General features: G+C 37.1%; 3 protein-coding genes across 4 annotated transcripts in view; 1 reads left to right on the top strand and 2 right to left on the bottom strand.

Annotated features, from left to right (window-relative positions):
* The window catches only part of LOC108062317 (inactive dipeptidyl peptidase 10), a 109,836-nt gene that overhangs the window by 42,071 nt on the left and 39,946 nt on the right, over positions 1-27,819 (top strand). The gene's annotated exons all lie outside the window — the stretch shown is intronic.
* LOC108062318 (uncharacterized) lies at positions 5,350-5,953 on the bottom strand. The gene has a single exon (XM_017148927.3). The coding sequence runs from the start codon at positions 5,894-5,896 to the stop codon at positions 5,498-5,500; it is 399 nt and encodes a 132-aa protein (XP_017004416.2). The 5' UTR covers positions 5,897-5,953; the 3' UTR covers positions 5,350-5,497.
* LOC108062307 (uncharacterized) lies at positions 11,695-12,893 on the bottom strand. The gene has a single exon (XM_017148911.3). The coding sequence runs from the start codon at positions 12,812-12,814 to the stop codon at positions 11,753-11,755; it is 1,062 nt and encodes a 353-aa protein (XP_017004400.3). The 5' UTR covers positions 12,815-12,893; the 3' UTR covers positions 11,695-11,752.

The following is a 27,819-nucleotide window of genomic DNA, read 5'->3' as shown; positions in this document are numbered from 1 at the left end:
ATCGCAAAAGATATTTACACTTTAAACTTAGATTTACTTGTTAGCTACCGCCAACTAAAGATTAAGTTACCCATTTGTCATTTTTCTAACTTTTATTCTATTTTTAGAGAAGTGGTGCTATTATTTTTTTCGTACGTTTTTCCAGTTTTGCATAGATTTTCTTAAATAAGTCCAGAAACATTTTATAAAGCTAACATTTTTTTTCATATTCAAATTATGTTTAGTCTTACTATTTAAAACCCGTTTTGGAAAGTTAAAAAAGTTAAAAAATGTGAGTAGGGTGACTAGTTAAAATTTTTTTGGGTTAGTGGTGCTATTATTTTTTTCACAGCTGTATATTCCTGCCAAAGAGATTTATTTATTTACTTCTGCATAATTTCCGCATTTTTGTGAATTTTTAAAGACCGTTGCTAAATTGTTTCGCCATTTACCTGCACTCCACTGTGGTTTTCCGGTGGTCTTAACGTGGCGAAGTGGGCGTGAGTGGGCTTGAATGGGCGTGAGTGGGGGCGTGGCATGGCCGTAACTGTTAGTCGTTGGGCCCTGACACGCTTGATTGAGTTCAAAATCAGATTTGTGGGGCCCTCGCAGCTCGCATTGCAAATTGAAATAAAAACGAAACGTGACATTTGGTTTGGTTGGCAACAGGCGGACTGAGACATAAACTGAAACAGAAAATGAAACTGAAACTGAAACAGAGGGCCAAACAATCGAATAATGTTTTGGGTTCTTCACCCCTTTTGATATCCTAACAGGAGGTATTATTAACCTGATCACTTTTTGTGACACAGGGATTTTTCATTTATTAGAAAATATTAATTTTCATAATGTTTATAATAAAAGTGCATTACATATATATTATTTGTAGCAAGAACTTACAAACAAAATAAACTTATTATGTGGTATTCGGCATCTCAATTGTATATGCTCGCCGTGTTTTTTTTTTGTGTAGTAACTCTAAGAGTATAGAGACTTCAGCTTGTGGAGCATATCATTCATTGTTTTGTTTTGGGGTGCCAAAAAGGGGTAAAGGGGTTGAAGGGGTGCAAATCTCGCTCTCGAAACGCATATTTTATTGTCAAAATCAATAGATGTCAGCGTTTAACAGCTGCCAGCGGCAACCCCTGATTGCCTGTCAAAAGCTTTTTCGTTTTATTAGATTTTCCCTGCCGGTGACTTTTGACCCAGGTAAGTCCTAGAATTCTCCCATTTTCCAATGCCGTTTGTTTGTTGTTTTAGTGTATTTTTCAGACCTTTGTCTATCTCTTTCTAGCTTCCTGCATGCCATCTACACACGCACACACACACACCCACAAAGCCCTTCTCATGTTTCTTAAATTTCCCACAAAAGAAAAAAACAAAGCAAAACAAAAAAAAATACCAAATAAATCTCATCATGTTAAATGTGCAATCATTTGATAAATATTTACATATATATATATAAATTTATATTTATATATTTTTTTTCTTTTTCTCTTCTACTCCCACCCCCCAACCCCCCTGAAAACACGCACACACCCACAACACTCACACACTCTCCCCAAAACATATATATATGTATATGTATATATGTATGTACCTTTGTGTATATGTAAAACCCAAAATACTCACACGAAATGTTTGAAAAATTCCGAAAAAAATTCAAGCAGCATTCGGTAAGTATAAGAAATACTTAACTTTATTAATGTTTTAAGAGCCCGGGAAGTAAAAATAGTAAAATCTTAAAATGTGGGTGAAAAAAGTGGTCAGATATATAATATAATATAAAATTATATTAAGAAATAAATAACGAAGGCTTTTTATTTTATTTAAATGGTCTTATTGCGGCTTACAATAATCAAGAAGAAGCCATTTATTTATTAGCATTATATTAAATTATCAAGTACTTTTCCGACCTCTTGTTTTTTTTTTGATTTGACTCATAATACGGGCCATTCTTTCCACCTGCCATTATTGTTTACAATTATTAAGTGCGCCAACGTGGTGGTAATAAAATTATTTAGAGACCTCGGCGGAAGCACCGGAAAACTTTACAGTCTCGACGTGTCCTGAAATCCGAACCACCCCCCTCGCCGTCCTAGGAAAACCTGGAGAATCCTCCCCTTATAGACATACTTTCGGCGGACCCGCTGACTTGGCTAATGGACAGCCGTTGGCGAAAAGTGGAAGGGAATGAAATGAAAGCGACTTCTGCTTCTGCTTCTGCGGTTGCCTAGGACTTCCAGGCGACCGACTTTTGTGTGCCCATCTAACGATGCCATTATATTGTCATGAATATGATTATGTGGGGTCCATATATATATATATCTATATATAGAGCTAAAGGTAAGGCGCGAAGGCAGGCATCATATTTCACTTGTTGTTCACAAGATGGGGGGAAAAGTTTTGGCCTTAAATAAATAGCGGAAAATATGACAGAATGCAGGGGGAATTCTTGTCGCCATCTCAGCTCTCTCTTTGTCTCTTTCACTTCTTGTTTTCTATCTCTTTCGCCGACTCCAGCTGCCCCATTGTTGTTGTCCCTTTCCCTTGGCCAGCGAATTTATGTGCGGCGCGTGTGAAGAATTTGTAGCCTCGCCCCTAATTGCTCGGTGGTAACTGAAGACCTGTATATTTTTTTAGACCCCCTTCCTACTCCTCTTTTTTTCCAGTGCCCTGTTTTCCCTGCGAGGAGCGTGCAAAGTGTTGTCTGCCATAATTAAAGCCGACTTAGCAGACAGCGAGCATCTGTTTTCGGTCTGACAAAGTTCAAGTTCAGAGCGGCAGCAAACGAGAGGCACCGCAGCATCCCCCTACCCTCTATTTAACCCACTCAACCCACCACCCTCCACGCTGACCTTGCCGAGACAAGTGCAAAGTGCAAGGCAGGCAAGGATTCGTTTGCTGCACTGCTCAAAAATTAAGAAAAAATATTTAAATATTCAAGAATATATAGTTTATTAGCAAGCCAAAACTGGGCTTTTATAAGAAAAATCAATTATCATTTCAAAATCATTTCTTACTTAAATAGTAAAAGGAAAAATGTGTTATGGTGTTAAAACCTTAAATTTAATTTAGTATATTATGCCAAAACTGGGCCTTTTTAAGAAAAATGGTTAGGAAATAGTTTTTTAAATATATTTATTTGAAGTATTTGATTTCACATTTCTTATATTTTACTATTACGTTTCATATTTTGTAAATTTTTTTTGTATATTTTTCTGTAATTTTTAACAAGACTTAAATCGAGTTTTTAATAAACATAAAATAAAAGTCAGGTTTATTTTGAAAGACTTTTGAGCCTTTTAGGCTCTTAAACATATTAATTAAAGAGACGTTTTTAGCTAATATTAATTATATATTAAACTTGTTTTTTTTAATTTTTTCTCTCAGTTTCACTGTCGCAGCTGCCGCATTTTTCCACCTTTCGTTCATTCATAATTCAGTTTTGGTCGACATGGCCCACATAGCGTTTTTAAACTGGCATTTAAGCTGCGGTTCGGCTCGGTTCCCTTCTCTTCTCGCTTTTCACTCATTTCCCTCATTCCCCTCATTTGCCGCATTTTCCCCCGTCCGCGCGCCTGACACATCAAGTATACGCCATGTGGCGCGCGGCTATGCCAGCTATTTCTCGTTTATTAAACGTCGCGGGCGCAAAAATTTAATAAAAACCGACAGGCAAGTTGTAGATGGTAGATGTTTAGCCAGCCAAGTGCGTTGAGCCCTCGATAAGTTATTATACCCATGCCATCAAAGAAACCCACGCCAAAAAAGTAAAGAAAGAGACCCTCATAAAAATAACGCAAAGAAAAGGCGACAAAACAATTGACATGGCCATAAAACCAATCGGTTGCCGAGAAAAGCGGACAAAGGAGAGATTTGTTGTTTGTGCAAATCGCCTTTCAAATCGCACTTTATCAGCGGAAATAAATCGCCGGAAATCCGAGGAGCAAATCCTGCGTATCCTTGACGCAAAGGCAAAGGCAAAGGCCATAAGCCCATCAACATTTTAACTACACGACGGACAATAATTGTGGCTAGAAATGGTTGGGCAGCAAGTACAAGAGGAGCCACATCAAATGAGCGTGGCACTTGTTGTTGTTGTCGTCGATTTCCGAAAGGGGGGTCGGTTGTGTATATTTGCAAATCGATTTCGTTGTGATTGTGAAAACAATTTGAAAATTGCTTTGAGCCATTTTTGGGGCCAGTCGAGCGACAAGCGCTTGGCAAATAAGAAAACCCACAAGCTCACACACACGCCAGCCCACGCACACACATTCGCAGGGCACACACATTCACCTACACAATTTGGTGAAAGTTTAGAAAATTCTTTTGAAAAAGGTCCATCAGCAAAAAGGGTTTCGCAACGAAAGAATGGAATGCAATTAAAGTTTAAGCTCGAAAATATAAAATATTTATTTCACAAATTTAAACTTTTTTACCTACAAAATATTTATAATTAAACTATATTCTTTAAAAATGTATTAGGGTATTTATTATTCGTAAACATTTTTTTAATAAATTATAATTAAACTTAATAAATATTAAGTTTTTTTTAAAATAAAATGTATTAGATATTCTTAATAAATTCATTAGGGTATTTATTAAAAGTTCAATGTACTTACTTCGTTTTCCTACCTCCCTAAAATTCACACACAAACTGAAGTGCCAAAAGTTCCAGCTTTTCCGGCACCCTTAGTGGGCGGTGGCTGAGGGGGCGTGGCCGGAAGCTATGACAACTGAAATAGGCTGCACTAATTTGACAGAGCTCAGCTCCTGGCTGAGTGGGTGTGGACTGCACTGCAGCCGGGTGCACCGAATGATCTGAATGATTGACTGGCTTTGACACCTCCGCCAAAGTTTCCCAGCTCCGATTTGGCGCCATTCGACACATTCAGTCGACACAAAAGGACGAGGGGCTGAAACGGGGGTGAAACTTCCAGCTGACTCAACAGGAAAATCAGTCAAAGTTGATTCGATTCGATTCGATGATGTGGCAGAAAGTTGAGCAACAAATTGAATGTTGCCCATATGCGAATATGGACTCACATTTTGGCTTTAAATTTAAACGGGCTTCTAATGTGAAATTTACAAAAATTCAATGGTGGCATAAGAAGTTTAATATATTTTTATTTTTCAACAGAAAACATAGAATTTATATATTTATTAATATAGTTGGAAGATATTTGTTTGCTAATTATTACGTTTGTATATTTTTTGCCTTTTATCTACTTTAATTTAAGTTCATTTTATTATATGTAAAAAGTTCTCAATGAAGAAAATCATTCCCTGTAAAAATCAAGAAATATTTTCCTAAATTAAATTCCGTTTAGTTCCTTGATTTATCCCAGTAGATATTTAAACAAAATATTTGGTGTATTAGTGTATTTATGTGAACGATGATTAAAACATGATTATCCAAAAGCAGGAAAAAACGCTCAATAAGAAATAAATCAATTAGGTCAGTGTGTGTGAGAATCGTATGAATTGGAATTTATGTGGTCTCTTTGTGTGCATTTTAATGTTGTTCCTCCTCCTCGTCGATCATCTTGAAGTCCGAATCGAAGTGCCTCTCCCCCTCGTGAGCCTCGTTGACCAGCATGGACCAGGATGAGGGGAACTTCCTGGCGGCTGCTGGCTTGCGCTGCGAACGGTGCTTCTTCCGGCCAAAGCGACTCTGCAGCCCCATTTCCAGGTCCGAGGTGTCCAGGGCCTCGTCCATGGGGTCCTCCTCATCGCCGGAGTGCGACTTCGGCTGCAGCTGATAGTCCGTATCCAACTGCCGCTCGAAGACATCCGACTCTTCGTCGTAGTTGTAGTAGTTCAGCTTCTTCGATGGGCGTCTGGCCTCGGCCCTCCAGTAGCCAAAGATCACCATGGTCACGTAGATAATCACAAGCAGGTTAATGGAAGTCATATTGGACAAGTTTTCGGATCGACGTCTATAGTTGGAATGATTAGAAGGAGGCAAACCAGTTGGCAGAAAAGCTATAGGCCTACTGATATTATTTATTTGGATAGTTAAATCCATACTTTGAATCAGTATTTGCTTTGTTTTAGCGAAAAAACCGGTTTTGTTTTTTTTTTTTTAAATTCGGGATTTCAGTTTTTGACAAAAATTTGAATTTTTCTTTTGTTTTTTTTTGCTGTAACTTGGCCAAAAATGGTCCTACACCAAAAATTCATACTGCTTTGACCAGATAACAAAATTTGCTATAAATCCATAAAACTTTCCGTGTAATTTTGGAAAAATAAAATTTTCGCCAATTTTTAATTTTTTTATAAGGGGGTACCCCATGATTTTTTGCGAAAAATTAAAAATGAATAAATTGTCAAGGTTTAAATGCCAATCGTTAGGAAATTTAATAACGAGTTCAGAAAGGTATGACAATCCATACTTTGAATCAGTATTTGCTTTGTTATAGCGAAAAAACGGGTTTTGTTTTTTTTTTGGAAATTCGGGATTTCAAATTCGGGATTTCAGTTTTTGACAAAAATTGGAATTTTTCTTTTGGTTTTTTTGCTGTAACTTGGCCAAAAATGGTCCTACACCAAAAATTCATACTGTTTTGAACAGATAACAAAATTTGCTATAAATTCATAAAACTTTCCGTGTAATTTTGGAAAAATAAAATTTTCGCCAATTTTTAATTTTTTTATAAGGGGGTACCCCATGATTTTTTGCGAAAAATTAAAAATGAATAAATTGTCAAGGTTTAAATGCCAATCGTTAGGAAATTTAATAACGAGTTCAGAAAGGTATGACAATCCATACTTTGAATCAGTATTTGCTTTGTTATAGCGAAAAAACTGCAACGTTTTAGCGAAAAAACGGGTTTGGTTTTTTTTTGGAAATTTGCGATTTCAGTTTTGACAAAAATTGGAATTTTTTCTTTTGGTTTTTTTGCTGTAACTTGGCCAAAAATGGTCCTACACCAAAAATTCATACTGTTTTGAACAGATAACAAAATTTGCTATAAATCCATAAAACTTTCCGTGTAATTTTGAAAAAATAAAATTTTCGCCAATTTTTAATTTTTTTATAAGGGGGTACCCCATGATTTTTTGCGAAAAATTAAAAATGAATAAATTGTCAAGGTTTAAATGCCAATCGTTAGGAAATTTAATAACGAGTTCAGAAAGGTATGACAATCCATACTTTGAATCAGTATTTGCTTTGTTATAGCGAAAAAACGGGTTTTGTTTTTTTTTTGGAAATTCGGGATTTCAGTTTTCTTTTGGTTTTTTTGCTGTAACTTGGCCAAAAATGGTCCTACACCAAAAATTCATACTGTTTTGAAAAGATAACAAAATTTGCTATAAATCCATAAAACTTTCCGTGTAATTTTGAAAAAATAAAATTTTCGCCAATTTTTAATTTTTTTATAAGGGGGTACCCCATGATTTTTTGCGAAAAATTAAAAATGAATAAATTGTCAAGGTTTAAATGCCAATCGTTAGGAAATTTAATAACGAGTTCAGAAAGGTATGACAATCCATACTTTGAATCAGTATTTGCTTTGTTATAGCGAAAAAACGGGTTTTGTTTTTTTTTTGGAAATTCGGGATTTCAGTTTTTGACAAAAATTGAAATTTTTTCTTTTGGTTTTTTTGCTGTAACTTGGCCAAAAATGGTCCTACACCAAAAATTCATACTGTTTTGAACAGATAACAAAATTTGCTATAAATTCATAAAACTTTCCGTGTAATTTTGAAAAAATTAAATTTTCGCCAATTTTTAATTTTTTTATAAGGGGGTACCCCATGATTTTTTGCGAAAAATTAAAAATGAATAAATTGTCAAGGTTTAAATGCCAATCGTTAGGAAATTTAATAACGAGTTCAGAAAGGTATGACAATCCATACTTTGAATCAGTATTTGCTTTGTTATAGCGAAAAAACGGGTTTTTTTTTTTTTTGGAAATTCGGGATTTCAGTTTTTGACAAAAATTGGAATTTTTTCTTTTGGTTTTTTTGCTGTAACTTGGCCAAAAATGGTCCTACACCAAAAATTCATACTGTTTTGAACAGATAACAAAATTTGCTATAAATTCATAAAACTTTCCGTGTAATTTTGAAATAATAAAATTTTCGCCAATTTTTAATTTTTTTTATAAGGGGGTACCCCATGATTTTTTGCAAAAAATTAAAAATGAATAAATTGTCAAGGTTTAAATGGCAATCGTTAGGAAATTTAATAACGAGTTCAGAAAGGTATGACAATCCATACTTTGAATCAGTATTTGCTTTGTTATAGCGAAAAAACTGCAACGTTTTAGCGAAAAAACGGGTTTGGTTTTTTTTTGGAAATTTGCGATTTCAGTTTTTGACAAAAATTGGAATTTTTTCTTTTGGTTTTTTTGCTGTAACTTGGCCAAAAATGGTCCTACACTAAAAATTCATACTGTTTTGAACAGATAACAAAATTTGCTATAAATTCATAAAACTTTCCGTGTAATTTTGGAAAAATAAAATTTTCGCCAATATTTAATTTTTTTATAAGGGGGTACCCCATGATTTTTTGCGAAAAATTAAAAATGAATAAATTGTCAAGGTTTAAATGCCAATCGTTAGGAAATTTAATAACGAGTTCAGAAAGGTATGACAATCCATACTTTGAATCAGTATTTGCTTTGTTATAGCGAAAAAACGGGTTTTGTTTTTTTTTTTGGAAATTCGGGATTTCAGTTTTTGACAAAAATTGGAATTTTTTCTTTTGGTTTTTTTGCTGTAACTTGGCCAAAAATGGTCCTACACCAAAAATTCATACTGTTTTGAACAGATAACAAAATTTGCTATAAATTCATAAAACTTTCCGTGTAATTTTGGAAAAATTAAATTTTCGCCCATTTTTAATTTTTTTATAAGGGGGTACCCCATGATTTTTTGCGAAAAATTAAAAATGAATAAATTGTCAAGGTTTAAATGCCAATCGTTAGGAAATTTAATAACGAGTTCAGAAAGGTATGACAATCCATACTTTGAATCAGTATTTGCTTTGTTATAGCGAAAAAACGGGTTTGGTTTTTTTTTTGGAAATTCGGGATTTCAGTTTTTGACAAAAATTGGAATTTTTTCTTTTGGTTTTTTTGCTGTAACTTGGCCAAAAATGGTCCTACACCAAAAATTCATACTGTTTTGAACAGATAACAAAATTTGCTATAAATTCATAAAACTTTCCGTGTAATTTTGAAATAATAAAATTTTCGCCAATTTTTAATTTTTTTTATAAGGGGGTACCCCATGATTTTTTGCAAAAAATTAAAAATGAATAAATTGTCAAGGTTTAAATGGCAATCGTTAGGAAATTTAATAACGAGTTCAGAAAGGTATGACAATCCATACTTTGAATCAGTATTTGCTTTGTTATAGCGAAAAAACTGCAACGTTTTAGCGAAAAAACGGGTTTGGTTTTTTTTTGGAAATTTGCGATTTCAGTTTTTGACAAAAATTGGAATTTTTTCTTTTGGTTTTTTTGCCAAAAATGGTCCTACACTAAAAATTCATACTGTTTTGAACAGATAACAAAATTTGCTATAAATTCATAAAACTTTCCGTGTAATTTTGGAAAAATAAAATTTTCGCCAATATTTAATTTTTTTATAAGGGGGTACCCCATGATTTTTTGCGAAAAATTAAAAATGAATAAATTGTCAAGGTTTAAATGCCAATCGTTAGGAAATTTAATAACGAGTTCAGAAAGGTATGACAATCCATACTTTGAATCAGTATTTGCTTTGTTATAGCGAAAAAACGGGTTTTGTTTTTTTTTTGGAAATTCGGGATTTCAGTTTTTGACAAAAATTGGAATTTTTTCTTTTGGTTTTTTTGCTGTAACTTGGCCAAAAATGGTCCTACACCAAAAATTCATACTGTTTTGAACAGATAACAAAATTTGCTATAAATTCATAAAACTTTCCGTGTAATTTTGGAAAAATTAAATTTTCGCCAATATTTAATTTTTTTATAAGGGGGTACCCCATGATTTTTTGCGAAAAATTAAAAATGAATAAATTGTCAAGGTTTAAATGCCAATCGTTAGGAAATTTAATAACGAGTTCAGAAAGGTATGACAATCCATACTTTGAATCAGTATTTGCTTTGTTATAGCGAAAAAACGGGTTTGGTTTTTTTTTTGGAAATTCGGGATTTCAGTTTTTGACAAAAATTGGAATTTTTTCTTTTGGTTTTTTTGCTGTAACTTGGCCAAAAATGGTCCTACACCAAAAATTCATACTGTTTTGAACAGATAACAAAATTTGATATAAATTCATAAAACTTTCCGTGTAATTTTGGAAAAATAAAATTTTCGCCAATATTTAATTTTTTTATAAGGGGGTACCCCATGATTTTTTGCGAAAAATTAAAAATGAATAAATTGTCAACGTTTAAATGCCAATCGTTAGGAAATTTAATAACGAGTTCAGAAAGGTATGACAATCCATACTTTGAATCAGTATTTGCTTTGTTATAGCGAAAAAACTGCAACGTTTTAGCGAAAAAACGGGTTTGGGTTTTTTTTGGAAATTTGCGATTTCAGTTTTTGACAAAAATTGGAATTTTTTCTTTTGGTTTTTTTGTTGTAACTTGGCCAAAAATGGTCCTACACCAAAAATTCATACTGTTTTGAACAGATAACAAAATTTGCTATAAATCCATAAAACTTTCCGTGTAATTTTAAAAAAATAAAATTTTCGCCAATTTTTATTTTTTTTATAAGGGGGTACCCCATGATTTTTTGCGAAAAATTAAAAATGAATAAATTGTCAAGGTTTAAATGCCAATCGTTAGGAAATTTAATAACGAGTTCAGAAAGGTATGACAATCCATACTTTGAATCAGTATTTGCTTTGTTATAGCGAAAAAACTGCAACGTTTTAGCGAAAAAACGGGTTTGGTTTTTTTTTGGAAATTTGCGATTTCAATTTTTGACAAAAATTGGAATTTTTTCTTTTGGTTTTTTTGCTGTAACCTGGCCAAAAATGGTCCTACACCAAAAATTCATACTGTTTTGAACAGATAACAAAATTTGCTATAAATCCATAAAACTTTCCGTGTAATTATGAAAAAATAAAATTTTCGCCAATTTTTAATTTTTTTATAAGGGGGTACCCCATGATTTTTTGCGAAAAATTAAAAATGAATAAATTGTCAAGGTTTAAATGCCAATCGTTAGGAAATTTAATAACGAGTTCAGAAAGGTATGACAATCCATACTTTGAATCAGTATTTGCTTTGTTATAGCGAAAAAACCGCAACGTTTTAGCGAAAAAACGGGTTTGGTTTTTTTTTGGAAATTTGCGATTTCAGTTTTTGACAAAAATTGGAATTTTTTCTTTTGGTTTTTTTGCTGTAACTTGGCCAAAAATGGTCCTACACCAAAAAATCATACTGTTTTGAACAGATAACAAAATTTGCTATAAATCCATAAAACTTTCCGTGTAATTTTGAAAAAATAAAATTTTCGCCAATTTTTAATTTTTTTATAAGGGGGTACCCCATGATTTTTTGCGAAAAATTTAAAACAAATATAATGTCAAGGTTTAAATGCCAATCGTTAGGAAATTTAATAACGAGTTCAGAAAGGTATGACAATCCAAAATTGGATAGATATTTCCTTTGTTTCAGCGAAAAAACAAAATATTTGTATGTGGAAAATTCGCAATTTGAAAATAAATATTTAAAGCCCCAACTGCCGCCAAAAAAATATTTTATTTCATTAGGAAATCATTGGCTACAAGCTTCATAACATTTATGTGCACTATGAAGTTTCCTAGTGCAGCGGACTTATCATCCTCATCACATTCCGCTCGATTTCATCGCGATTGTCCATGAGACGCCTCAGCCGCGCCTCGTAGTCCTCGCAGCGCAGCTGAGTTTTATCTGCGGCCGGCGACTTCGATGCGGCCTGCAGTTCCTCGGGAGCCCAGGCTTCCCGCGAGGGCATCCAATATCTGGGCTTCGATCCTGCGGCGGCCTCCTGGCGGTCCTTCAAGTGCGATTGCAAGGTGGCCGAGCCTTGGATCAGCTGCAAAAGCGGCGGAACGAGGAGCCGGTGCTCCTCACCCAAAGCCTGTGGCCGGCGGCCCTCCTCGAACTCCTCCGAGCTCTCCGGGGCATCACATTTGTCCGGACCACACGGCTCCTCCTCGCCGTAGAAATCCGGTTTCTTGAGCCACTTGGCATGAGTGGGGTGAGCCGCGAGCAGGGTGCCAAAGTTATTCTTCCTGCAAGTGCTGCCCCCCGATTGGGATTGGGATGGGGAATTCTTTCGGGTTCCCAAACGCGATTGCAGGATCTTGAGATTATCGCTCATGGCCTTGGTGTGCTTGTGCAGGGATCCCAGTAGACAGGTGATCCTCTCCACAAACGCCTCGTCCTCCAGCTGCATTTCATTGCCGCCGTCGCCCTCCTCATCATCGTCCTCATCGTCGCCGTCGTCTTCGTCGTCATCATCCTCGTCGTTGTCGCTGTCATTGTCATCTTCATCGCCATTGGCCGCAGGATCGGCCTCCTCATCATCATCGTCCTCGTCCTTGACGATCTTCTTGGAACCGGTGGTCTTGCACCGGTCGTTCTTCTCGTACCGCACATCGTGGGGCGACTCGGCGGAACAGATCCCCGACTGCGACTCGATGTAGGCATGGATCTGCCACTGGTCCTGGTCCCGCTCCTGGTCCTGCTCCTCCTCCTCGAAGTCCCAGCTGCGCTGCTTCTTCTGCGGATCCAGTCCGTTGCTCAGGTACTCGGGAATGTCGCCTTCGTCAATGTGCATTCCCAGCTGGGCCAATTGGAGGCGTAGCAAAAGAAAGAATATAATTAGTTTTATTTTCATATTTTTTTTTTATTCCAAAGTCTCAGGCTTTTGAAGTAAAGGTGAAAATATTTGACTTATATTTAGGGAGGCCTACTATGATTTTTTAAAATGTGCCTAGGGTTGGTTGTGTTTCAACAATACCTATCGAAATTTGTTATTTTTGTCTTAGGAAACCCACTTTAAAAATAAAACTCCAAAATTTGTATGCAAATTTCCTGAATGGAAACCTAATTGTTTGTTTGCGATTTTCATAACGGTATTTCCTTCGAAAGGAATGGAAATCTTTGTAAAACCAATGGATTCCTGTGGCTTTCCTTCCGGCATGTCATCTGTTTGCATTCCTGCGGCTTCTGATGCTTTCCCTGATTTTCCCGCATTTTCCTGCTGCCGCTGACGTCAAGGAGGCGACACTGAAATGTTCACTTATTGCGGTTTTTGTTTCCATTCTTTTCCCACCGCCTGTTGTTTACAACCTGCGCACGATTGCCCCAAAGGTGCGACCATGGGCGTGGGGTATGGGGGCTGGGATGAGGGGCAGTTGAAAGGGGGTGGCGTCTAACGAATTCATCAGCGCTCACAAAAGATGAAGAAAAATGGCAAACTGAGGCCAAAAGATGGCCACGAGCGAAACACCTACGCAAGCGGAAAGGAAGTCGCTAACCATCCCCCTGAAAAACATCTTATATCTTCGCCAGCACTGAGAAAATGAAGGCATAGAAAGTCCTTCTTGTTTTAAAAATGCATAACAAATAAAAAAAATATATAACAATTTAAATTTCAAAATAAATTGAAAGATTTGCGGTGCATTGGATTTATCTAAATAGTGCAGAGTCTTTTTTTTCCTTGCATTTTTTTTGCCAGTGCATAATCACACCCACTGTGCGTCAGCGTTGCGGAAGTTGGCAAAGGATGGAAAGGATGCCGGCAAGGATGGAAATAGAAATAGAAACGCGCCACAAGAGCGGCAGACAAGTGCCCGATGATGAAGACGATGATGGTGCAGCTGCAGCTGGGGATAGTTATGGGTTTTTCCGGAGGAGGAGGAAAAGGACGATGAGTCCCGCTCATGGAAAATGCATTTGCAAAGTCGCATCCCCCTGAAATGTCCTTATGCCCGAGCCAAATGGAACAACATCCGTGCACTAAAGGAAAAATGTTAATACAAATTGGCGTTTTAAAGTCCTTGCATTATTTATTATTTATTTATTTAAATTATAAACAAACTCAATTTTAAGTATGGGTATATTCTATTTTTTTTTGTGTTAATGTTTATTTCCGAATTTCGGTTTCGTTTTTAATTTTAATTATATTTCGTAATTCAGCCAACTTAGTTCTTTAAGTGTATAGGTAAGCGCAACCCCTTCGTCCCACAGCTATGGGCCGCTACCCCAACCCATCATTTCGTAATTGCCCGACCAGGCGAGTTCCCAGCAATTTGCAATTAAACTGCTGCAGTTGATGGCAGTCGTCGTTGGGGAGTTAATACTTTTTCCGGCGGAGACAACGCGAGCTGGAAAACTGCCAGAGGGAACTGAAGTTAAGTGACATTTCCACTAAAAAGGGGAAATGACAAACCCTCACATTTGCAATGACAATTAGCAGTGAAAAGTGGGGGGAATGAAATATGCTTTTTCTAATTATGAGTTTCATGTTTCAAGGGTTTGTTCCTTACAATCCGATTTTATTGTCAACCATTTTACTTTGTTTTGTTTAGCATAAGAAAAGGGTTTTTACTTTTATTTATATTTTTATACGATACAGTTTCATTTTCATAAAAGTTTCTTGGCGCGACTAAATGTGGCATTACAATTTTGTTGGAAAAAAATAGGTAGTTGCTTTTATTTATGAAAGACAAATTTAAAAGGAAAATTGAAATTGAAATTTAAAAAATAGTTCCAAACTTAACTACCATTTTCGTAGCAAAAGCTTCAGTAAAAGCTCTTAAGTTATTATCCTAGAAAACAATCTTTGGGCTTACAATAGCTTTTTAAGCTTAGCTTACAACTTGCAAGCTTAAAAGCCAGTTGAAAATTCTTTCCCTTGGGCTTTTAGGAAAGTCTCTTAAGAGCTTGGGTTCCTCCTGGAAAAGCTGAAAACATATTCAAAACATAAAGTTTCCCGCTACCACCATTTTCCACATTTTCTTTTACGCTCCCTCCTTTTCCTACCTTTTCCTTCTTTCTACTTTCTCCTTTCTTTTCCCTTGACTTCGTGCAGCGCATAAATCATTTCGCTGCGGAGTGTTAAGCATACGCAGCGTTGCACAGCGCTGTGTGTGGTTTTTCCACTGCATTCGGAAAATGGCATTGAAAAGCTGTTGGCAAAACAAAATTTATGACCCCCTGACTTTTTTTTTTTTGACTTTTTCGACTGTTGGCCGCGGGCCTGTTGCTGAGTTTTCACTTTTCACTTGGGGGTTTTTCGTGCTTTTCGGGTTTTTCGCCCAGTAACTTGGCATCATTTGTAAAAAGAATCCCTCAATTGACGGGGAAAAAACAAAGGGGGCAAATTGCTTATTAGACATTAGCTGAAAGGAAAAACTTGGCGTGGCTAAGCAAGCGGAAAGCATTTTTATGTAGGCAATGACTTTCATTCAGCTGCCGTCGGCGGCTGCTTGGTTATTCCATTCACTTGCCATAAAGGATTTTTCATGGCACAGGACGCAGGACGCTGGTCGGAGGACGCAGGACGAGGGAGCATGAAATATGCTAAATGGACGCGAAGTCAAGACAAACAAACGGCAAGCAAACAGCGGCGGTTGATCAACGGCTTTGGTTAACCCCTGGTCCTCCCGGGGGTTTGGGTTCGTTGCAGATCCCATCTTCCATCTGCCATCCATCCCCCTTTTTTTTGCGCCCAGGTGCACATTATTCATTCCTCTGACATGGTCCCAAAAAATACACAAATAGGGGCACGTATGGACTGGGAAAATGGGCGGCAATCGTCTTCATAACAGCCTGAGGGTATAGAAAAACCTAAAAGGTGTAACCAATTGCATTTATGCTTAAAAATTAGATTCACCCATAAATAACATTACATTGTGTAGATTAATGTTTTAAATAATTTTCCAAATATTAAGATGTAAATAAAAAGAATATAAATACCCTAAATTTATATGACAAACATACAGGGTGGTTAACTATTTGTTTGAAAAAAAACTATTCAATTAAAATGGCAATATATTTTTTTTTAGTGACTTTTAGCACTCTGCTAAGATTTTTTCTACTTAATGTCCATCGTGTGCTTCACTAATTCAGCGCCTTTGCTGACTCGGTTGAAACTTAAAAAAGAAAACTGTGCAGGATGGCAGAAACTTTAAAAGTAACGACATGAGAAAAAGAGCAACCTCATTAGGCACGTTCTGTCATTATGCTCCTAAAGGAAAGTTTTTGGTTTGTTTAAAGCTTTAGGAAATGGCAAAATAACAAAAAAGAAACGAGATGAATGCATAATAATATGTTAAGAGTTTAAAGAGAATTTCTAAGAAATTAAATTAAAATTAAAATATATATAATTAAATATAACATTCACTTTTTGAGACATTTTACACGAATTTTGTTTAATATTCTGCTGTTTATCCTGTCGTTTGGCTTTAATTTCGCTTCTATTTTGCTTTCGGCGATTTTGTTTTGCTCGCCGCTTTCCGCGCTTTTCCTGGCGAATTTCCATCCCAGTTTCCACGTGACGGGCCAAAAGCTTGCGTGCCACAAAACAGGCGGCAGGGCAGCTTTCATGCGGATGTTTTGAAAGCTCCACAAGCGCGCGGCTGCTGTGATAATTCGGAAAATGTCGAATGGAAACTGGCTGGCCAGGCGACATGTGCGTGTGCGATTTTCCGATTTTCCGCAGCGTCTTCGCTCAGTTCTGCCCAAAACGCCAGCTGCTGAAGTCGCACCGCTGAAGTCGCACGGAAAACGCGCGAGCGGAAATCGCGACGCTCGTCCTCGTTGCTCCTTTGAATCCTGGCGCATCTCGTCGTCGGCGATCGTCGTTGCCCGTTTGAAATTATCCTCTCTACGCGCCCATTTTTCCACTAAAAAAGAAAATAATCTAAAAAAATTAAAAAAAAAACACTGGAAAATTCCACGTTAATTAATTATTAACCACGCCCCATTGAATATTTTTATATATAAATATCGTTGGCTTTTTTTTCGGTGCTATAAACCAGTACAAGCGGAAATTCTGTGAGTGTGAAATAAAAATGCGCAAATTGCTTAATTGACAATTGGCCAACCAAAGCCGTAAAGTAATCCAATAAAAAACGTATAAAAAAGCCATAACCAGGAATTAAGGCAGGGGAATTGGAAAAAAGAGATTTAAGTGGAGGTCCGCGAATTAAAATGTTTGAAACACATTTGTTTAATAAACTGTTTAACGAGACTCTAGTATAAAATAGCTAAAGAAAATTTTTAAAAGAGAGGAAATATTTTTAAATAAATTTAAATTGTATGTAATAAGATTATTAAAATATTTAGCAGTTATCGAATTAGTCAAAGTGGGTTACGTAAAATGTCTACAGACATATATTATTCGAAACTTATCTTAAATGTAAAATTCTCTCGTTGTAAGAATATACAATTAAAATATTATTCGAAACTTATCTTAAATGTAAAATTCTCTCGTTGTAAGAATATACAATTAAATTTGGAATTTGGTAAAGAGATTTTTGTAGTTTTCAAAGATTTTTTTGTAATTTAATAAAACTGTAATGAAATAAATACAAAAATAATACATGAACAATAACTAATAATACGAAAAGGTAGTCAACTTATAATAACCTCTTAGCCAGAGTATAAGTAAATAAATAAATAATATTAAAGGCACCGCAAACAAAGGATTGCAGGGCTAGAAATCAAGTATACGCCTCGTGGTTGCTTTTGCCGCTTTTGTGGGTAACTGAAGCAGTGGGCTTCAGCCTGTTGCCATCATCCCTGTGCACAGATTGCTAAAATAAAATAAAATAAAATAAAAAGTCGACACAAATTGCTGAGGAATTCCGATTGGCAAATCTTTGATTTCTCTCTCGTTTGGCTGCGTGCTGATTGCCCCGAAGAGCCCGTAAAATGCCGTCGTCCTTGGTCCCTTTGTGTGCCTCCCTTGGTCCTTTGTCCTTTGCACTTTGTACTTGGTGAACGCTGAATGCTAAATGCTGATTCCTGATGCCTTACCTTATTTATTTGGGAATTGGCATTGTCTGGCTTTGGCATCGGTTACTTTGCCGTTGTCTTTGGCCAATATTTGCATGGCAAATAGAAGCCGGATAGAGACACAATGCTCGCTGCTTATCGGTGATGTTTATCGCTTTCCTTGGTCCTTTGAGTCCTTTCAGTCCTTTCCCTTTTCCCCTTTTTGGGCAACGGCAATATGTTAATAATGCCCTGGTAATTAGCCAAAAGTCGGGCTTCGGGTAATTTGCCAAACAGCGTCAACTAATTAAATCACGTAGCAAATGCATAAAAACAAAGCGATTCGTTCTATCTCTAATTTCATCCCTGTGGGCCAAACTGTGGCTCAACTTTTAGGCAAATTAATAGGCCAAGAAAAAAGGAAGGCCGGGCCCTCAGACAAACAACAGCAATTAGGCCTTCGGCTGGTTCACATATGTGAGCCTAAGAGCATTGTCTGGGGTCCCCACACCCCCTTAGATTCCCTTTTCCCATTCCCATCAAAGGCTTAAGGGTTCGAATAAATTGCCTTCATCATCTTTCACTTTTCGCCCGGTCTCTGGTGTGGTCTCCCCCTTTTCTCTCCTTTTTTTGGATTTTATTCCTCCTTTTATCCGAAAGTTTCTTTTGAACACGCATTTCTATGCCCGACGACACACACGACGAAGTTTATTAAAATTTCCTGTCATCTTGTGGCATTAACACACAAATGGAAAACTTTAAAAAATAAAGAGAAGAGAAAAAAATATATGCGTGGCCCTGGAAAGTTTTGAAACGAAATGAAATTAAAGCAAATGCATGCGGATCTCTTATTGAATTATCTCCGAAAACTTTCCACGTCTAACCAAGCCAAACTCACACTAACTTTCCAAAATCAAGACAATGACACTAAGTTTTTAGAAATCTTTTGGTTAACCCCTGGAAATATTTTTCTGGTTTTTAGTTGTGATCTTTAAACCTCGAAAATATTTAAATAATAAATATAAAAAATACTAGAAATTAAATATATAATTATTTAAAGTGAACGAAAGATCTTCCAAAACTAATTTTAATTTGTTTCATTTTTTTATAATCTAGGATAAAGTATTGCTTTCACTTTCTGTCATTCGATTGATACAATTCGGATGCTGGGCAGCTTTTGTGACATTTTAAAGGACTTTGTTCGTTTAGACCAAAACCGCCCATTCCCATCCACTGGGTGACAAGTCATGCGATATGTTGGCAAGGACGTCAAGTGCCCGTATATAGTTACATTAACCGCACACAACTGTCCTCGTTGTTGTTTTCGTTTCTGCTGTTGGCTTATTTAAGTTTCAACTTCAGCTTGAGTTTCTGTTGCTATTCACTGTTGTCCGCCCAGCAAAGACATTGTATTAAAGGCGGACGACGTGCTCAAGTATCTCATTCGCAGCACCCAGCATCCCAAACCCCGCAAATCCCCCGATCCCCAGTTGGTTGTGTATCATTAGCATGAAGGAGCTGTCAGCGAAACTTTCCCAAATTGCAGCTGCACAGAGAAAAAAATGATTAAATTAAAATAAGAGGTGTCTAAAAGTAGGCAACAATATATTTTAGCCCAAAAGTTATATGAAATTTTATTGGCAGACGATTATCCATTTTTCTCTGCATACTTTTAGGTGCATATTTTGAGACTTAAAAGTTATTTCAAAAACTTTCCTTTCTCTGTGGCATTGTAGGCCATTTATAATTAATTCCATTCCCCATTAAATATTTCGAAAAACCTTGAAATAATCTCAAATTAAATGCAAACAGCTTCCAGACAAAAAATGCCATAAATCACCCAATATTCCTCTCAGTGTACCATAAGTAAGGGGGAGATAAAAAAAAGCATAATTCGGTGCGTGCCAAAGTGCAGGGCGGAAAGATAGGCGACAGCGGCGGCAAAAGCAACCAAATCAAATAAACCATACTCAACTCAAATAATGCAATAAATCTTTCAACGAACTTTAATGCAGAGTGCAAAACGAACTCAAATTACACATAAATTTCAATTGGAGCAGGCAGGCCGAAGGATTTATCGCCCGACGATAATAATTAAGGCGGCCGAAGGCAGCCAAACGTAGATACCGAGTGCCAGGACACACCGACCGCAGCTACCGACCGTTGGAGATCCAAATCCAGATACAGAAACAGATACAAAAACCACCATGAATGCCGCACAGAGCGGCGGCCACACGGGCGGTGGTGGTGGCTCCATGGGCAAGAAGGGCTCCCAAATGGAGGTAATTATATTAAATTTTATTTCATTTACCGCCCACGTCGACGGAAAGTGCGCCGGAGGTCCACTTGCCAGCGTCCAAAGACGCCCTTTCATTGCCTTCGATTTGGTCCTTATGCGAAAGATATAGCCATTTATTTTCGCATTTGCAATACCCTTTGAAATATTTCAGGGGAGTTAACTTGAAAGTCGATCAAGTCTTTGACTTTCTGGAATTCCTTGGGTTAGCCTAAGAAATAATGATTTTCTATAATATATATTCCTTTCGTTAATCAGTAATATATTTTTAGTTAATAATGGTGACTGAAAAATATCCTTATTACAAAAATATCTTAAAATATTTTCAACATCATTTGTAATTTATTTTTGAACTTTCTTAGATTTTTTGTCATATTATTTTAAAAAGCGTACAAACTAATTCGGTACTTACCCTTTCTTAAGGTTTCCCTTCTTTATTTTTTACCATTTTTAGGGTCCAATTTCAAGCGCTTTTGCTTTGTGTTTTTTATAGGCATTCCTTTGGCCAGTACAAAAAAAAAAGAAAAGGTGGGCGCGAACACAGTGAGGGGGCGTGGCCGCTTTGACCTGTGTGTCGCCATTTGTAATGAGCGTAAATTGAATTTGCCATGGCGAATGGAAACGTGACGCTGTTCCAAAAAGAAGGGAAAGCACAAAAAAGGAAATAAAGGGAAAATAAAAAAGCACAAATTAAAATAAACCAATTCGATTAGCTTTTAGGGCTGGGACTCAACTCTCAATTAGGTTAAAGCCAATCATAAATTTCTGAATACATTTTCCAAAGCTTTTTTAAGCCTGGGTAAATTTTTGTAATTATTCGCAGAGTGTAAAATCAAAACAAGCTGCATAATAAAAAAAAGCGATGGGCTCACTAATTAAATTTCGTCACAAACAACAACACATCGCCGCAGGCCATAAAAACTAAACTATAAGTAAATGAATAAATTAAACAAAGGCCAACAAACAGGCGGACATTAAAAATTAAATTGTGAGAGTTCCATTTGTAAAGTGGCAATCAGGATCGCAATGTCCTTGTTGTTTCTCTGCTCCTGTAAACACACAATTAAAAATGGTGGGTGGTTTTTTTTTTTTGGGATGGAAGGGGGGTCACATAATGGGCAAGGTTGCCCGCTGCCATCGCACCTGTCATTCAAGCGCTCTTGGCCATAAATGTTTTAAATGGCCATAAAGCAACAACAGCTTAATGAGCAACCTCCCCTACATAAACTTCTCCACATTTACCATGTTTTTTGTTGTTGTTTTGTTCATTCCTAATTAAGCCGAAAATTCCTCCTTTCACTTGGTCCCTCGCCCCAGCTTTTGATTGCAATTTGTTGAATATGTTTACTTTGGGCCATCGCACAGGGTATATTCATTTTGGTCAAGAGTTTGCCGGGCAGAAGCAACCCTCTAGCATAAATAAAGTGTCTTAAAAAAGGACAGTGAAATCCCCAGGGTTTTAAAATCACTTGTCAAGGTGTCCAAAAGTATGCCACGAAAAAGAGCCTCATCTTAAAATATATTGTTGCATACTTTTGGACGCTTTTCTAAGTGATTTCTGGGGAAAATGACAATTAATTTAATAGATAAATAATTATAAATATTAGGTATATTTTTAGTATTAGGCGAAACCTGCCAAAGCAGATTTTTTTTTCTACTTTCCGCAATTGTGCAGAAACCCCGTTTTTGAGAGGGGGTTTTGAGTGGTTCAGCTTTTGTGGTCATAGCGAAAGCACGTTCGCGGCCTCCATTTCTCGGGGGAGTAAGTTGTGGCCCCAAGGCCCTCCCACAAAGAATGGCCCTCCCCCTCCTCCTCGCCCTTCTCCACCCCCTCCGTGCACCTCCCTTCGCGCGGTGCGATTGCGATTCAGTCATGGCTGGCGACTTCATCATCCATTAATGTCACTCAATCTGTGCGCATAAATTTGCATAAAGCGAAATCCAATTTACTTTAACCATTATATGTGTGTATATATACACCTAGCAGCAGCACTACCCCCGAAATCCCCGAAAAAACTTACATGATATATATGAACTTCCTTGGAATGCGACACAAATTTCCATTTTGCGCTATGATGATGCCTGCGAAAATCGGAAAACGCCCTTTCGTTGGGTGAAAATTGCGCTGGGCATTCCATTTGCGTGCCACATTTTAATTTGTTATGTGGACAAAGCCGCTTAGGTCAGTTCGCAGGGCAAAAGCTCAGAAAGAAGCCGGAAGGAAATGTGGCGCAAGAAATTAACCAAAGCCAGTAATCTATGGGTATAAATATAGCACTGAAAGTTGGGGTCAGTTTAATATTTAAAGTTTAATATATTTAATATATATTTAATTTGGTTTCCATTTTTAATTTAATCTTTGATATATTTTTATACGTTTTAAAAGACCTTGCTTAATTGCTAAATAATCGTAAGCCCATGAAATTAGACACACTGAAAGTTAGAGGTCAGAAAAATATATATTATAATATATTTAATATATATTTTATTTTGTTGCCCTTTTAATGGCTTAAAAATTCTTTGATATATTTTTATACGCGTTAAACGAGGTTGTTTAATGGCCAAATAATCATCAGCCCTGATAAATGACAGGAAATTAATGAAACCCCGAGCTTTTCAATTAAACTATGCAGTAACTCGGTCTCACCTTTCACTTTCCCCCAACGAAGTGCGTTTGACGGTTCGCTTCGAGTGGAGCTGACAGGTCACAGTTCACGGTGTACACCCACCCATCTCGTCCACCTAAACCATCCACCCGTCATCCCGAAAAACTTAAGTCCCGATGGTGCACACGCCATGCTAATCGGTCATTAACATGACACCGATTTCTCTGCTCGCTTTCGCCTTCACTTTCCCATCTTTGTTTTCCTTTTTGGCGCATTGCGTATACGCCACGTGGCCGGGCTGCCTTTGCCACTCTGCTTCGCTCGTCTAATTAAACGCTGGCGAAAAATGCTGAAAATTCGTTATTTTTTGTCCGGATTTAATTAAATCTAGTCAAAGGGATTTCTTTTTCATTTTCACATTTCCACATTTCTACATTTCAACGGGGGTTGACACACAATTGCATCGCGTGCGAGATTGGAAAGGGGAATGGGATCTCGAACTCCTTTCTGCCTTTTTGCCAAGCAATCAAAATGAAAGTGTTGACTGAATCCGGGTCGAAGGCTCTCCAGTGAGCTAATTTCCGCTCCGTGAAAGCCCGAAAAGCGTTAGAAATGGGGGAAATGCCTCAACCTTAATTTCCATTGCAAATGTAGCGGGGCTAATTAACACTTGAGCTATATATTTTCAAGACGAACTTGCAGCAGTGCAAAAATTAAATTGAAAACGGGAGACTCCTTTTAAATTTATAATTTTAATTTTGGTTTTGGCATTAATTACAAAAATGTATGAGTAATAACAAAGATTCTACTTATTTTCTCTTTTTCCTACTTGTAATAAATCAAAGCTTGTGCTTGTCTACAAGGCTCCCCCCAATATTTTATTGTCACATTTATGGCTGCCAAATAAATCCCGATGCCGTGGCATATTTTTGAGAACATTTTCTGCCTGCTTGGGTCCTCTAATCCTTTTGGGAATTGTGCAAACATCTTTGAGCGCCGCACTACAAGCAAATCAAATCTATGAATTTTTAAGCGAGAGGCCCCTGATTCTAGTATTTTCTTCCCATTTTTCTATGGCCTTTTTGCTCGACTTCCTCTTCCATTTCGCATTGTCACGCCCTTGGGTTTGGAGCGGGTTTTCACTGGTCCACTGGTCCATTGGCAAGTCATGTCAAGAGCAAGCCATCAATTTTCTTAAATCACCAAAAAAGCAAGAGGGAAAAAAAGACGACGAGGCCGGAAAAAGGGGGCGGCACATGCCGTTAGAGCACTTAAAAACCACAAGATGAGCTCGTCAGATACCGCCTACAAGTCGCTCCCCCTTCGCCCATGCCGAAAATCCGCCCTGAACACATGTTAAATTTCCCTTCATGCAGGCATTTCTTTCGATTTGTATGCCCTACAAGGGGGCACATGGGTTTAGACAGGGTAATGAATTCAGAAGAAAGATAGTTTCATTAAAATATTCGTACAAATATTAAAGCTTTTATTTTAAAAGTCGAAATAGGTGTCTAAAAGTATGCAACAATATGTGATTGGCCCAAAAGTGATATGAATTTATACAGCAATTTATTCACGGCATACTTTTAGGCACATTTTTAATTGTTTAATTTAATTATAATAATAAAATATAATAAAAAACCTCTTCTAGCGCACTTTCAGTATCGGCTATTAGAACCATATTTTTTCCTGGCCCATTTTTTTCTTCTTTTTTTTGGCCAACTCTGCTTTGCTTCCTTTCGGCCAGCCACAAAATAGGCCCCGGGTCCTGGGCCAAGATATTTTCTCTAAATATTTGCAGGCAAATGCGGGGGGCACTGAGGTTACGTCGGTACGACATTACTTGAATTGCTCATAAAAACGAGCTCCGCAAAAAGGGAAGAAGGAAAAACTAATTGAATTAAATTCGAAAATTTTCTACGGGTCATAGTTTGACATGTCGAAGGAAAAGAGGGAAAGTCGGGGACAGTTTCCATATGTTATATGCGCTTGCGGTTAGCCGACGATGACACACAGATAAAAATATAGATAGGGCCAACAAGATGAAAAGATACAAATTTCATGGCAATGGGAAAAGTCAATGGAGTTGCTGAATGTTGGCATTAGAGAGGCGAATGCGAAGGGGAAAATGAATATCCAGCAATTTGTGGGCCCAAAACGAAGTTCTTTCATCTTTCTTGGGGGATTTTCTTGTCGAACAGGCACATGCATAGTTTAATAGGAGAGAAAGGAAAGGCCTTGAATTTAATAAACAGAATTAATTAGGTAAATTCAGTCTAGCATTTTGTTAAAAATTTAGCATTTAACTTTATTTAATTCAGGCGATTCTCTCCTCGAAATTTACATTTTCTATTACATACATTTTTTTCCTTTTCCTGGTATATTTCTGAAACAACTTGGTTTCCCCTGGGATATTTGTCTTGTTCTGTTTTGTTTCTGCTCTGCGAGTACATAGACGAAAAATTGCTTATCAAATTTCGCAGAATATTCGAGAATTTCCCAGCGTTTGCCATCGCATTTTCAGGTAATCAAGTATTAAATTTACATTTGCCAAAGACGAAGAGGGAGAAACGAAGCATTTGGCCTTTGGATTTTGATTGTTGGCAATTTATCACACAGCGAAACAACGGCGAGAACTGGGAGAAAACTTGGGGGTATTCAAAGTGGGGAAAAGTAGAAAGAAAAAAGAAAATGTCAACGCTTATCATTTGTCTTGGGCTGGAAAACCTTGGGTCTTCCCTTCGCTGCGTCCCCCGATCTGTCAGTTGGTCAGACGCTCTATCTGTCAGCAGTCACAGCCCAAACACCACCCCCTCTTCCTCCTCCTCCTCCTCCTCCTCCCACCCACCGAAAAAGCGTAAAGCCAAAAATGCAAAATGAATGTGAAGTGCTTTTTGGGGGGCAAAGCTGGGAGGCTGTGCTGAAATTTATTGCAAACTACGCAACAAAGCAAAAAACATTATTGTAGCTGTCCACCCCAAAAACAAGCAACCACCCCGCACCGCAACCCACAACCCACAGCACCCAAACACCCCAATGGCCTACAATTTATGATTAAAAAAAAAGATCTAAAAATTCCTTTGGCCGTCACTTGTACGTGACCAACGAGAGATTCTGCGACAAAGGCGGCGAAAAACTGCGCGAAAATCCACTGTTTTATTTTCTAATTTATTTCGTTTTAATTTTAATTTATTTTCATTTTCATTCTCATTTTTGCCCCGCTGTTTGTTTGTTTGTTTTTCGCGCACACAAAGCAGCGCCGCCAAATGACCTTCATGTCTGGGAGAAAAAAGCAGAGAAAGCGGAGAAAGCATTAAAATTTTGTGCTGCATACGCGTAGGCGCCGACACGTGACGGGCACATCAATTGCTGGAAAACGGGGGAAGGGGTCGTGGAAAATCCTGCCCAAAGTCAGGTGTAGCCAAAAAATGCCAAGGAAATCATCTAACGTGTGTAGAAAAAAAAGGGAACAGCAAATCGAATTTTGGCTAAAGTTAGAAAATAAATCCCTATAAAAATGTTTAAAATTTCAACACTACATTGTGAAACAATTAATCTTCACAGCTCTTCTAAGCTGTATTTAGTCTACAAACTATTTTATTTAGTCTGCAAATACCGTGAAAGTAATTCTGTTTCGGACATTCCTTGTGAAATTCACTCCCAGAAATCTTGGCTAAAATCCCGGCTGCAAGTGCAGTCAGGAGATCGCCCGTAGCCAAGCAAACTTGCTAAGTAAGCCAATGAATTGTTGGCCAACTCCAGAGAAATGCCGAAAATACTGGAAGCAAGTTTAGCAGGAGGAGCAGAAGCATAGCATGCTGCTGACAATAAAAACAATTTACAACTTTCGCAAGGACCTCCCCAGCTGATTGATCCCCGAACCCTTTTGGCCCCTCAAACTTTTCGAGTGTGTGTGTCTGCTTTTCTTTTTTTTTTTTTGGCCAAGAAGTCGGATCGGAAAAGTTGCTGCTTTGCTGTTAGCAAGTTTTTAGCGCGACTGCAACTCAATCAGTTGCAAAAGTGCCCGAAAGAGACGGATATGTGTATGTGTACAGTTGGGTACAAAATAATAGGTTTTAAGATTTAAACAAATTCTTAAAAAAATACATTTCAAATATTTACCTAAATCAGAAAAACATTTAAACAAAATAAAAATTTCAAATAAATATTTTTAGCATTTTACTAATAAGTTGATCATAATATATATTCTTTTAAGCTACTATATCCACATTTCACTGCTATTATTTCACACAATATTGTGTACAGGAAGAGCACATTTAATTGCCAGGCGAAAAAGTCCATAAACTTGGCCAGGACCCGAAGACAATGGCTTAGACGGCAATGGGCCCTCATGAGCCATAAAAGCTTCAAGCGCGTAAATTTTCACGCAGCAACAATAACAACAATAACAAGAGAAACAGAAACGATAAAGCCCTAGATGAGGAAGAAGAACATTTAGTATTTTATACACTCCAGCAGAGGGTACAATAAAATTGGCAAAATGTTTGAGCCAGTAAAAACATATTGGACATAAAAGAAGCATTCCTTCGATCAGCGAATTCGAGTCCCTGGATTTTTGTGCCATAAATGTGGGATGAGTTTTTTGAAAATATAAAAAAAAACACCAAAAACATCTCAGTAAGAAAGAGAATATTTTTTTTAAACATATTATAGAAAATCATTATTGAAATGCTAATCTTTTCTAGGGTGGCACCGAAATCTCTTCTTACAAATATTAAAATTAAAAAAAAAAACAAAAAACCTTTACGGAAATCTAAAAAATTACCTAACTCTGTGACATAATAATATAATTAAATATTACTATCTTATAAAAGTCTGCTAATTTAGCAACAAGAGTATTCAAATTTTCCTCTTGCTCTTTTATGCATACTCTATTGTTTTTTTTTTCTTTTTTTATTATTTTTATTTTGGTTATAGAAGGCGAAATTTATTTTAACGAGCAAAAGTTTTTGGAGCTGCCCCAAGCGTCAGAAA

This window comes from Drosophila takahashii, chromosome X (assembly GCF_030179915.1).
Source record: "Drosophila takahashii strain IR98-3 E-12201 chromosome X, DtakHiC1v2, whole genome shotgun sequence".
Lineage (NCBI taxonomy): Eukaryota > Metazoa > Arthropoda > Insecta > Diptera > Drosophilidae > Drosophila > Drosophila takahashii.
Note: the sequence above shows the minus strand (reverse complement) of the source record. Positions and strands in the feature narration are given on the sequence as shown.

Coding starts and splice junctions, on each gene's coding strand:
- LOC108062318 (XM_017148927.3), bottom strand. CDS start 5,896: ATGACTTCCATTAACCTGCTTGTGATTATCTACGTGACCATGGTGATC.
- LOC108062307 (XM_017148911.3), bottom strand. CDS start 12,814: ATGAAAATAAAACTAATTATATTCTTTCTTTTGCTACGCCTCCAATTG.